Source organism: Oncorhynchus gorbuscha, linkage group LG11, assembly GCF_021184085.1.
Source record: "Oncorhynchus gorbuscha isolate QuinsamMale2020 ecotype Even-year linkage group LG11, OgorEven_v1.0, whole genome shotgun sequence".
NCBI lineage: Eukaryota > Metazoa > Chordata > Actinopteri > Salmoniformes > Salmonidae > Oncorhynchus > Oncorhynchus gorbuscha.
Window position 1 is genome coordinate 2,762,521 of NC_060183.1, and position 13,887 is coordinate 2,776,407.

Below are 13,887 nucleotides of genomic sequence, written 5' to 3' on the forward strand. Positions count from 1 at the left end.
TTCAGTTTTTCACATTTCATTATTTTGTAGTTTCTTCATGTATAGTTTTTTTCCTTCATTAAAATATCATGAATCATCATCGCGCTGCATTTTGGTCCTTCACCACAAGAGAACTGTTACAGTAGAGCAAATGTTGCCGTTTTAAAGCAAGTTTGATGCAATTCTACACATTTTGCCATAGAGTGTAGAGCAAATGTTGCAGTTTTAAAGCAAGTTTGATGCAATTCTACACATTTTGCCATAGTGTAGAGCAAATGTTGCAGTTTTAAAGCAAGTTTGATGCAATTCTACACATTTTGCCATAGTGTAGAGCAAATGTTGCAGTTTTAAAGCAAGTTTGATGCAATTCTACACATTTTGCCATAGAGTGTAGAGCAAATGTTGCAGTTTTAAAGCAAGTTTGATGCAATTCTACACATTTTGCCATAGTGTAGAGCAAATGTTGCAGTTTTAAAGCAAGTTTGATGCAATTCTTTTACACATTTTGCCACATAGAGTGTAGAGCAAATGTTGCAGTTTTAAAGCAAGTTTGATGCAATTCTACACATTTTGCCATAGTGTAGAGCAAATGTTGCAGTTTTAAAGCAAGTTTGATGCAATTCTACACATTTTGCCATAGTGTAGAGCAAATGTTGCAGTTTTAAAGCAAGTTTGATGCAATTCTACACATTTTGCCATAGTGTAGAGCAAATGTTGCAGTTTTAAAGCAAGTTTGATGCAATTCTACACATTTTGCCATAGTGTAGAGCAAATGTTGCAGTTTTAAAGCAAGTTTGATGCAATTCTACACATTTTGCCATAGTGTAGAGCAAATGTTGCAGTTTTAAAGCAAGTTTGATGCAATTCTACACATTTTGCCATAGTGTAGAGCAAATGTTGCAGTTTTAAAGCAAGTTTGATGCAATTCTACACATTTTGCCATAGTGTAGAGCAAATGTTGCAGTTTTAAACACATTTTGCAAGTTTGAGTTTTAAAGCAATTCTACACATTTTGCCATAGTGTAGAGCAAATGTTGCAGTTTTAAAGCAAGTTTGATGCAATTCTACACATTTTGCCATAGTGTAGAGCAAATGTTGCAGTTTTAAAGCAAGTTTGATGCAATTCTACACATTTTGCCATAGTGTAGAGCAAATGTTGCAGTTTTAAAGCAAGTTTGATGCAATTCTACACATTTTGCCATAGTGTAGAGCAAATGTTGCAGTTTTAAAGCAAGTTTGATGCAATTCTACACATTTTGCCATAGTGTAGAGCAAATGTTGCAGTTTTAAAGCAAGTTTGATGCAATTCTACACATTTTGCCATAGTGTAGAGCAAATGTTGCAGTTTTAAAGCAAGTTTGATGCAATTCTACACATTTTGCCATAGTGTAGAGCAAATGTTGCAGTTTTAAAGCAAGTTTGATGCAATTCTACACATTTTGCCATAGTGTAGAGCAAATGTTGCAGTTTTAAAGCAAGTTTGATGCAATTCTACACATTTTGCCATAGTGTAGAGCAAATGTTGCAGTTTTAAAGCAAGTTTGATGCAATTCTACACATTTTGCCATAGTGTAGAGCAAATGTTGCAGTTTTAAAGCAAGTTTGATGCAATTCTACACATTTTGCCATAGTGTAGAGCAAATGTTGCAGTTTTAAAGCAAGTTTGATGCAATTCTACACATTTTGCCATAGTGTAGAGCAAATGTTGCAGTTTTAAAGCAAGTTTGATGCAATTCTACACATTTTGCCATAGTGTAGAGCAAATGTTGCAGTTTTAAAGCAAGTTTGATGCAATTCTACACATTTTGCCATAGTGTAGAGCAAATGTTGCAGTTTTAAAGCAAGTTTGATGCAATTCTACACATTTTGCCATAGTGTAGAGCAAATGTTGCAGTTTTAAAGCAAGTTTGATGCAATTCTACACATTTTGCCATAGTGTAGAGCAAATGTTGCAGTTTTAAAGCAAGTTTGATGCAATTCTACACATTTTGCCATAGTGTAGAGCAAATGTTGCAGTTTTAAAGCAAGTTTGATGCAATTCTACACATTTTGCCATAGTGTAGAGCAAATGTTGCAGTTTTAAAGCAAGTTTGATGCAATTCTACACATTTTGCCATAGTGTAGAGCAAATGTTGCAGTTTTAAAGCAAGTTTGATGCAATTCTACACATTTTGCCATAGTGTTGTTGCAGTTTTAAAGCAAGTTTGATGCAATTCTACACATTTTGCCATAGAGTGTAGAGCAAATGTTGCAGTTTTAAAGCAAGTTTGATGCAATTCTACACATTTTGCCATAGAGTGTAGAGCAAATGTTGCAGTTTTAAAGCAAGTTTGATGCAATTCTACACATTTTGCCATAGTGTAGAGCAAATGTTGCAGTTTTAAAGCAAGTTTGATGCAATTCTACACATTTTGCCATAGTGTAGAGCAAATGTTGCAGTTTTAAAGCAAGTTTGATGCAATTCTACACATTTTGCCATAGTGTAGAGCAAATGTTGCAGTTTTAAAGCAAGTTTGATGCAATTCTACACATTTTGCCATAGTGTAGAGCAAATGTTGCAGTTTTAAAGCAAGTTTGATGCAATTCTACACATTTTGCCATAGTGTAGAGCAAATGTTGCAGTTTTAAAGCAAGTTTGATGCAATTCTACACATTTTGCCATAGTGTAGAGCAAATGTTGCAGTTTTAAAGCAAGTTTGATGCAATTCTACACATTTTGCCATAGTGTAGAGCAAATGTTGCAGTTTTAAAGCAAGTTTGATGCAATTCTACACATTTTGCCATAGTGTAGAGCAAATGTTACGGTTTTAAAGCAAGTTTGATGCAATTCTACACATTTTGCCATAGTGTAGAGCAAATGTTACGGTTTTAAAGCAAGTTTGATGCAATTCTACACATTTTGCCATAGGGTAGACATTTTTTTTTGTAGTTTTAAATATGATACCTGAGTGAGATTGACTAACAAAATCAAATGGGGGCCCAACGGACGGTAATTCGACCATGATAATAAGTTTAGATTGCTGAGTTAGTTTAGCGGGCCAGCTGTCTTAAAAAAATGTTCGCTGACTGACTATCAGTGACTGACATAATGAGAACAACTGCTGATGCACAACCACATTTAGAAATTGCACCTTCCGCTATTCTAGTAAGTTGAGAACCCAACTGAATTCCCACCAAAATTCAATAATAATTATCTTTTGATCCGAGGGCCTTCAAAAGGAGCCAGTTGTATCCGCTATATAGCATCTTTATAGAGTAGCCTCTACAACAAACTGCTCGAAGAGCAAACCTGTAGTTGTGTTTCAGTTACCATAACAGTAATCACATAGTCAGTTGCAGCCAAATATATTGGCATCCTTATAGTTAAATATTTAAGAAAAGTACATCTTGTCAAACAAGTTGAAATTGAAAAGACTGTTTGGTCTCTACATCTTTTTATTTGATTTTCTACCTTGCAGAAAATGTTTTGCTACCTCTGGTACTGGGGGCCTTGAATGTGTGCAAGGAATCATTAACTCAGCAGATTATCAGGTATTTTGGAGTTCAATGTTCATCCCGGTGTCCAAAAACTGAGGTCTCCATTGAAGTTTGTGGGTCTTCCAGCAGGACAACTACCGCAAACACACGTCAAACTCCCGTCAAACACATGTCAAACACATGTCAAACACATGTCAAACTCCCGTCAAACACATGTCAAACTCCCGTCAAACACATGTCAAACTCCCGTCAAACACATGTCAAACTCCCGTCAAACACATGTCAAACACATGTCAAACTCCCGTCAAACTCCCGTCAAACTCCCGTCAAACACATGTCAAACACATGTCAAACTCCCGTCAAACACATGTCAAACTCCCGTCAAACTCCCGTCAAACACATGTCAAACTCCCGTCACACTCACGTCACACTCACGTCAAACTCATGTCAAACTCCCGTCAAACTCCCGTCAAACTCCCGTCAAACACATGTCAAACTCCCGTCAAACTCACGACAAACTCCCGTCAAACACATGTCAAACTCCCGTCAAACACATGTCAAACTCCCGTCAAACACATGTCAAACTCCCGTCAAACACATGTCAAACTCCCGTCAAACACATGTCAAACTCCCGTCAAACTCACGTCAAACTCCCGTCAAACACACGTCAAACACATGTCAAACATGTCAAACACACGTCAAACACACGTCAAACACATGTCAAACACATGTCAAACACACGTCAAACACATGTCAAACACATGTCAAACACATGTCAAACACACGTCATAAAACACAGAAGAGATGTTCAAAGGTTCTGGAGTGACCAGTGAAGAGTCCAGACCTGAATCACATCCAGAACCTATGGCCGGATCTAAAAACAGCAGTTGGCGGAGGAAACCCCTCAAACGTTGAAGATTTAGAGCAGGTTGTCGCTGAAGAGGGAGCCAAACTGCCAGTAGAAAGGTGCCTACAATAAGTCTTTCTGCAGTCATCTTGGCCAAAGGCTGTGTAGTAACTCAGAGGTGCCAATCACATATCATATATATAGTTTTTAAAACTGACATTTACAAAAAAATACAATAGTTATTTTTCTATTTTAACTTATTTAAAGAAGAATTTGGAATGATTTAAGAAAAGTGGCAATACGTTTCACCACAAGTAAGTAAGTGTATAATCAAGATAATTATTTCCATCTTGGACCACACAGGAAATAGGTCAGTGGGTTTTTATCTCTGTCAAATCAATTAAATCATTCAACCAATCACGTCAAATCAATTAAATCATTCAACCAATCACGTCAAATCAATTAAATCATTCAACCAATCACGTCAAATCAATTAAATCATTCAACCAATCACGTCAAATCAATTAAATCATTCAACCAATCACGTCAAATCAATTAAATCATTCAACCAATCACGTCAAATCAATTAAATCACTCAACCAATCACGTCATACTTTTCTCAGAAGTTTTTTTTTTTTTTTTGTATCTTGGAGACTAGTACCTGTTTGGTCTTGACCGGTGACATCAGGAAGTTAGGTGCTAGTCTAAAGGAGAGGTCAGAGGTCAGATAGTCCAGGTATTGGAGTATAAAATAAAAACAACTTCATCTTGAAAGAAGAGTCTTGAATTGGGTCTTACCTTATTTTAGGCTTCACATTTACAGGGCTTTCAACCTGCTTATATAATAGAACAGAATAGAATAGAATAGAACAGAACAGAATAGAATAGAATAGAACAGAACAGAACAGAACAATACAGAACAGAATAGAACAGAATAGAACAGAATAGAACAGAACAGAATAGAACAGAATAGAACAGAATAGAACAGAGTAGAATAGAACAGAACAGAATAGAACAGAACAGAATAGAACAGAATAGAATAGAACAGAATAGAACAGAACAGAATAGAACAGAACAGAACAGTACAGAACAGAATAGAACAGAACAGAATAGAACAGAATAGAATAGAACAGAACATAACAGAATAGAACAGAATAGAACAGAATAGAATAGAATAGAATAGAATAGAATAGAACAGAATACAACAGAATACAACAGAATAAAATGGAACAGAACAGAGTAGAATAGAACAGATATTGATTTGCTATCACAAGAATACCCAATGTCTTACACCATGCTTAAAGAGACAGTACGTGTTTATGTTGACAGTATCACCGCTCACATCCTGTGATTCGTTGAGCTGAAGCTATAGCAACAACAACAGGATCTGTACCTTGGGGGAGCTGACGTTAACAGAGTCTGCGAATATGATGGACTCACTGGTACTTCCTGGAATACTCAAGGATGATGGTGTTGCATCCTGGGATTCCCTGGGAGAATTGAAAATAAAATATATACTTTATTGTCCATTTTCAAAGGAAATTGATTGATTTGCTGTTACAATAGACATAAACACACCTTCAGTCTAAGGATTTCATGGTTTTCACACTGATATTCAATTCCAAATAATGTTTTATTTTCAGTTGAGCTGCACCCAGACAGTGTTGCTCCATACCTTACCATGTACTGGAGGGGGTATAGAGGATAGTCCTCCATCTCACCATGTACTGGAGGGGGTATAGAGGATAGTCCTCCATCTTACCATGTACTGGAGGGGGTATAGAGGATAGTCCTCCATCTTACCATGTACTGGAGGGGGTATTTAGGATAGTCCTCCATCTTACCATGTACTGGAGGGGGTATTTAGGATAGTCCTCCATCTTACCATGTCATGGAGGGGGTATTTAGGATAGTCCTCCATCTTACCATGTCATGGAGGGGGTATTTAGGATAGTCCTCCATCTTACCATGTCATGGAGGGGGTATTTAGGATAGTCCTCCATCTTACCATGTACTGGAGGGGGTTAGAGGATAGTCCTCGATCTTACCATGTACTGGAGGGGGGTATAGAGGATAGTCCTCCATCTTACCAGATACTGGAAGGGGGTTAGAGAGGATAGTCCTCCATCTTACCATGTACTGGAGGGGGTATAGAGGATAGTCCTCCATCTTACCATGTACTGGAGGGGGGTTAGAGAGGATAGTCCTCCATCTTACCATGTACTGGAGGGGGGTTAGAGAGGATAGTCCTCCATCTTAGCATGTACTGGAGGGGGTTAGAGAGGATAGTCCTCCATCTAACCATGTACTGGAGGGGGGTATAGAGGATAGTCCTCCATCTTACCATGTACTGGAGCGGGGTATAGAGGATAGTCCTCCATCTTACCATGTACTGGAGGGGGGTATAGAGGATAGTCCTCCATCTTACCATGTACTAGAGGGGGTATAGAGGATAGTCCTCCATCTTACCATGTACTGGGGGGGTTAGAGGATAGTCCTCCATCTTACCATGTCATGGAGGGGGTATTTAGGATAGTCCTCCATCTTACCATGTCATGGAGGGGGTATTTAGGATAGTCCTCCATCTTACCATGTCATGGAGGGGGTATTTAGGATAGTCCTCCATCTTACCATGTACTGGAGGGGGTTAGAGGATAGACCTCAGTCTTACCATGTACTGGAGGGGGTTAGAGAGGATAGTCCTCCATCTCACCATGTACTGGAGGGGACTAGAGAGGATAGTCCACCATCTTACCATGTACTGGAGGGGGTTAGAGAGGATAGTCCTCCCTCTTACCATGTACTGGGGGGGATAGAGGATAGTCCTCCATCTTACCATGTACTGGAGGGGGGTTAGAGAGGATAGTCCTCCATCTTAGCATGTACTGGAGGGGGTTAGAGAGGATAGTCCTCCATCTCACCATGTACTGGAGGGGACCAGAGAGGATAGTCCACCATCTTACCATGTACTGGAGGGGGTAATAGAGGATAGTCCTCCCTCTTACCATGTACTGGGGGGGATAGAGGATAGTCCTCCATCTTACCATGTACTGGAGGGGGGTTAGAGAGGATAGTCCTCCATCTTAGCATGTACTGGAGGGGGTTAGAGAGGATAGTCCTCCATCTAACCATGTACTGGAGGGGGGTATTTAGGATAGTCCTCCATCTTACCATGTCATGGAGGGGGTATTTAGGATAGTCCTCCATCTTACCATGTCATGGAGGGGGTATTTAGGATAGTCCTCCATCTTACCTTGTCATGGAGGGGGTATTTAGGATAGTCCTCCATCTTACCATGTACTGGAGGGGGTTAGAGGATAGTCCTCCATCTTACCATGTACTGGAGGGGGGTATAGAGGATAGTCCTCCATCTTACCAGATACTGGAAGGGGGTTAGAGAGGATAGTCCTCCATCTTACCATTACATTTACATTTAAGTCATTTAGGAGGAGCGACTTACAAATTGGTGCATTCACCTTATGACATCCAGTGGGACAGTCACTTAACAATAGTGCATCTAAAACTTAGGGGGTGGGGTGAGAGGGATTACCCTATCTTATTCCTTAAAGTGGGGTTTCAGGTGTCTCCGAGGTGGTGATTGACTCCGCTGTCCTGGCGTCGTGAGGAGTTTGTTCCACCATCCATTTTGACTTACCATGTGGTACTGGAGGGGGTTAGAGGATAGTCCTCCATCTTACCATGTACTGGAGGGGGTTAGAGAGGATAGTCCTCCATCTTACCATGTACTGGAGGGGGTTAGAGAGGATAGTCCTCCATCTTAGCATGTACTGGAGGGGGTTAGAGAGGATAGTCCTCCATCTTACCATGTCATGGAGGGGGTATTTAGGATAGTCCTCCATCTTACCATGTCATGTCCTCCATCTTACCATGTCATGGAGGGGGGGAGGGGTATCCTCCATCTTACCATGATGGATAGGATAGTCCTCCATCTTACCATGTACTGGAGGGGTTAGGGATAGTCCTCCATCTTACCATGTCAGGAGGATATAGTCCTCCATCTTACCATGTCATGGAGGGGGTAGGATAGTCCTCCATCTTACCATGTCATGGAGGGGTATTTAGGATAGTCCTCCATCTTACCATGTACTGGAGGGGTTAGGATAGTCCTCCATCTTACCATGTACTGGAGGGGACCTCCATCTTACCATGTACTGGAGGGGGTATAGGGATAGTCCTCCATCTTACCATGTACTGGAGGGGGTTATAGAGGATAGTCCTCCATCTTACCATGTACTGGAGGGGGTAGAGAGGATAGTCCTCCATCTTACCATGTACTGGAGGGGGTTAGAGAGGATAGTCCTCCATCTTACCATGTACTGGAGGGGGTTAGAGGGATAGTCCTCCATCTTACCATGTCATGGAGGGGGTATTTAGGATAGTCCTCCATCTTACCATGTCATGGAGGGGGATATTTCTTACCATGTAGGATAGTCCTCCATCTTACCATGTCATGGAGGGGGTATTTAGGATAGTCCTCCATCTTACCATGTCATGGAGGGGGTATTTAGGATAGTCCTCCATCTTACCATGTACTGGAGGGGGTTAGAGGATAGTCCTCCATCTTACCATGTCATGGAGGGGGTATTTAGGATAGTCCTCCATCTTACCATGTCATGGAGGGGTATTTAGGATAGTCCTCCATCTTACCATGTCACTGGAGGGGTATTTAGGATAGTCCTCCATCTTACCATGTACTGGAGGGGTTAAAGGATAGTCCTCCATCTTACCATGTACTGGAGGGGGTTAGAGGATAGTCCTCCATCTTACCATGTACTCTCCATCTTACCATGTACTGGAGGGGGAGGATAGTATCTTACCATGAGGATATTTAGGATAGTCCTCCATCTTACCATGTACTGGAGGGGGGTTAGGGGTTAGAGGGATAGTCCTCCATCTTACCATGTACTGGAGGGGGTATAGAGGATAGTCCTCCATCTTACCATGTACTGGATCTTCTTACCATGTACTGGAGGGTCCTCCATCTTACCATGTATGGAGAGGATAGTCCTCCATCTTACCATGTACTGGAGGGGGGTATAGAGGATAGTCCTCCATCTTACCATGTACTGGGGGGGTTAGAGGATAGTCCTCCATCTTACCATGTCATGGAGGGGGTATTTAGGATAGTCCTCCATCTTACCATGTCATGGAGGGGGTATTTAGGATAGTCCTCCATCTTACCATGTCATGGAGGGGCTAGAGAGGGATAGTCCTCCCATCTTACCATGTACTGGAGGGGGATGATCCTCCATCTTACCATGTATTTAGGATAGTCCTCCATCTTACCATGTACTGGAGGGGTTAGAGGATAGTCCTCCATCTTACCATGTACTGGAGGGGGTTAGAGAGGATAGTCCTCCATCTTACCATGTCATGGAGGGGGTATTTAGGATAGTCCTCCATCTTACCATGTCATGGAGGGGGTATTTAGGATAGTCCTCCATCTTACCATGTACTGGAGGGGGTTAGAGGATAGTCCTCCATCTTACCATGTACTGGAGGGGGTTAGAGAGGATAGTCCTCCATCTTACCATGTACTGGAGGGGTTAGAGGATAGTCCTCCATCTTACCATGTACTGGAGGGGGTTAGAGAGGATATCTTACCTCCCTCTTACCATGTACTGGGGGGGTTAGAGGATAGTCCTCCATCTTACCATGTACTGGAGGGGGTATAGAGGATAGTCCTCCATCTTACCATGTACTGGAGGGGGGTATAGAGGATAGTCCTCCATCTTACCATGTACTGGAGGGGGTTAGAGAGGATAGTCCTCCATCTTACCATGTACTGGAGGGGGGTATAGAGGATAGTTCTCCATCTCACCATGTACTGGAGGGGGGTATAGAGGATAGTCCTCCATCTCACCATGTACTGGAGGGGGGTATAGAGGATAGTCCTCCATCATACCATGTACTGGAGGTGGTATTTAGGATAGTCCTCCATCTTACCATGTACTGGAGGGGGCTAGAGAGGATAGTCCTCCATCTTACCATGTACTGGAGGGGGTTAGATGATAGTCCTCCATCTTACCATGTACTGGAGGGGGTATTTAGGATAGTCCTCCATCTTAGCATGTACTGGAGGGGGTTAGAGGATAGTCCTCCATCTTACCATGTACTTGAGGGGTTAGAGGATAGTCCTCCATCTTACCATGTACTGGAGGGGGTATTTAGGATAGTCCTCCATCTTAGCATGTACTGGAGGGGGTTAGAAGATAGTCCTCCCTCTTACCATGTACTGGAGGGGGTTAGAGGATAGACATCCATCTCACCATGTACTGGAGGGGGTTATAGAGGATTACATTTACATTTAAGTCATTTAGCAGACGCTCTTATCCAGAGCGACTTACAAATTGGATAGTCCTCCATCTTACCATGTACTGGAGGGGGGTATAGAGGATAGTCCTCCATCTCACCATGTACTGGAGGGGGTTAGAGGATAGTCCTCCATCTCACCATGTACTGGAGGGGGTTAGACTTACCATGTACTGGAGGGGGTATAGAGGATAGTCCTCCATCTTACCATGTACTGGAGGGGGTATAGAGGATAGTCCTCCATCTTACCATGTACTGGAGGGGGTATAGAGGATAGTCCTCCATCTTACCATGTCCTCCATCTTACCATGACTGGGGGGGTATAGAGGATAGTCCTCCATCTTACCATGTACTGGAGGGGGTATAGAGGATAGTCCTCCATCTTACCATGTACTGGAGGGGGTATAGAAGATAGTCCTCCATTTTACCATGTACTGGAGGGGGTTAGAGGATAGTCCTCCATCTTACCATGTACTGGAGGGGGTATAGAGGATAGTCCTCCATCTTACCATGTACTGGAGGAGGGGTATAGAGGATAGTCCTCCATCTTACCATGTACTGGAGGGGGTAGAGGATAGTCCTCCATCTTACCATGTACTGGAGGGGGTATAGAGGAGGGGGTAGTCCTCCATCTTACCATGTACTGGAGGGGGTTAGGTAGTAGAGAGGATAGTCCTCCATCTTACCATGTACTGGAGGGGGTTAGAGGATAGTCCTCCATCTTACCATGTACTGGAGGGGGTATAGAGGATAGTCCTCCATCTTACCATGTACTGGAGGGGGTAGGGATAGTCCTCCATCTTACCATGAGGATAGTCCTCCATCTTACCATGTACTGGAGGGGGGTATAGAGGATAGTCCTCCATCTTACCATGTACTGGAGGGGGTAGAGGATAGTCCTCCATCTTACCATGTACTGGAGGGGGTATAGAGGATAGTCCTCCATCTTACCATGTACTGGAGGGGGTTAGAGGATAGTCCTCCATCTTACCATGTACTGGAGGGGGTTAGAGGATAGTCCTCCATCTTACCATGTACTGGAGGGGGTATAGAGGATAGTCCTCCATCTTACCATGTACTGGAGGGGGTTAGAGGATAGTCCTCCATCTTACCATGTACTGGAGGGGGTATAGAGGATAGTCCTCCATCTTACCATGTACTGGAGGGGGTATAGAGGATAGGTACTGGATAGTCCTCCATCTTACCATGTACTGGAGGGGGAGGATAGTCCTCCATCTTACCATGTACTGTACCATGTACTGGAGGGGGTATAGAGGATAGTCCTCCATCTTACCATGTACTGGAGGGGGTATAGAGGATAGTCCTCCATCTTACCATGTACTGGAGGGGGTATAGAGGATAGTCCTCCATCTTACCATGTACTGGAGGGGGTAGAGAGGATAGTCCTCCATCTTACCATGTACTGGAGGGGGTATAGAGGATAGTCCTCCATCTTACCATGTACTGGAGGGGGTATAGAGGATAGTCCTCCATCTTACCATGTACTGGAGGGGGTATAGAGGATAGTCCTCCATCTTACCATGTACTGGAGGGGGTATAGAGGATAGTCCTCCATCTTACCATGTACTGGAGGGGGTATAGAGGATAGTCCTCCATCTTACCATGTACTGGGTAAGGATATAGTCCTCCATCTTACCATGTAGGAGAGTCCTCCATCTTACCATGTACTGGAGGGGGGTATAGAGGATAGTCCTCCATCTTACCATGTACTGGAGGGGGTAGAGGATAGTCCTCCATCTTACCATGTACTGGAGGGGGTATAGAGGTCCTCCATAGTCCTCCATCTTACCATGTACTGGAGGGGGTTAGAGGATAGTCCTCCATCTTACCATGTACTGGAGGGGGTTAGAGGATAGTCCTCCATCTTACCATGTACTGGAGGGGGTTAGAGGATAGTCCTCCATCTTACCATGTACTGGAGGGGGTAGAGAGGATAGTCCTCCATCTTACCATGTACTGGAGGGGGGATACTGTACTGGAGGGGTTAGAGGATAGTCCTCCATCTTACCATGTACTGGAGGGGTAGAGGATAGTCCTCCATCTTACCATATACTGGGGGGGTAGAGGATAGTCCTCCATCTTACCATGTACTGGAGGGGGTATAGAGGATAGTCCTCCATCTTACCATGTACTGGAGGGGGTATAGAGGATAGTCCTCCATCTTACCATGTACTGGAGGGGGTAGAGGATAGTCCTCCATCTCACCATGTACTAGAGGGGGGTATAGAGGATAGTCCTCCATCTCACCATGTACTGGAGGGGGTTAGAGGATAGTCCTCCATCTTACCATGTACTGGAGGGGGTATAGAGGATAGTCCTCCATCTTACCATGTACTGGAGGGGGGTATAGAGGATAGTCCTCCATCTTACCATGTACTGGAGGGGGTATAGAGGATAGTCCTCCATCTTACCATGTACTGGAGGGGGGTATAGAGGATAGTCCTCCATCTCACCATGTACTGGAGGGAGGTATAGAGGATAGTCCTCCATCTTACCATGTACTGGAGGGGGTATAGAGGATAGTCCTCCATCTTACCATGTACTGGAGGGGGTATAGAGGATAGTCCTCCATCTTACCATGTACTGGAGGGGGTAGAGGATAGTCCTCCATCTCACCATGTACTAGAGGGGGGTATAGAGGATAGTCCTCCATCTCACCATGTACTGGAGGGGGTTAGAGGATAGTCCTCCATCTTACCTTGTACTGGAGGGGAGTATAGAGGATAGTCCTCCATCTTACCATGTACTGGAGGGGGTAGAGGATAGTCCTCCATCTCACCATGTACTAGAGGGGGGTATAGAGGATAGTCCTCCATCTCACCATGTACTGGAGGGGGTTAGAGGATAGTCCTCCATCTTACCTTGTACTGGAGGGGAGTATAGAGGATAGTCCTCCATCTTACCATGTACTGGAGGGGGGTAGAGGATAGTCCTCCATCTTACCTTGTCCTGGAGGGGGTTAGAGGATAGTCCTCCATCTTACCATGTACTGGAGGGGGTATAGAGGATAGTCCTCCATCTCACCATGTAATGGAGGGGGTAGAGGATAGTCCTCCATCTCACCATGTACTGGAGGGGGGTAGAGGATAGTCCTCCATCTTACCTTGTCCTGGAGGGGGGTTAGAGAGGATAGTCCTCCCTCTTACCATGTACTGGAGGGGGGTATAGAGGATAGTCCTCCATCTTACCATGTACTGGAGGGGGGTAGAGGATAGTCCTCCATCTTACCT

The 13,887-nt window shown here is 43.5% G+C and overlaps 1 protein-coding gene across 2 annotated transcripts in view; it reads right to left on the reverse strand.

Annotated features, from left to right (window-relative positions):
* eif2ak2 (eukaryotic translation initiation factor 2-alpha kinase 2) overlaps positions 1 to 13,887 on the reverse strand; it is a 192,670-nt gene that overhangs the window by 149,062 nt on the left and 29,721 nt on the right. The window contains exons 11-13 of one of the 2 annotated variants that reach the window (XM_046368415.1): positions 5,697 to 5,793; positions 5,102 to 5,136; positions 4,965 to 5,007 (exon numbers count right to left, since the gene is read on the reverse strand). In XM_046368415.1, the coding sequence (XP_046224371.1) occupies positions 4,965 to 5,007; positions 5,102 to 5,136; positions 5,697 to 5,793 (175 nt within the window). Of the gene's footprint in view, positions 1 to 4,964; positions 5,008 to 5,101; positions 5,140 to 5,696; positions 5,794 to 13,887 lie in introns of both variants that reach the window. The other variant, XM_046368413.1, reaches the window with a different exon arrangement.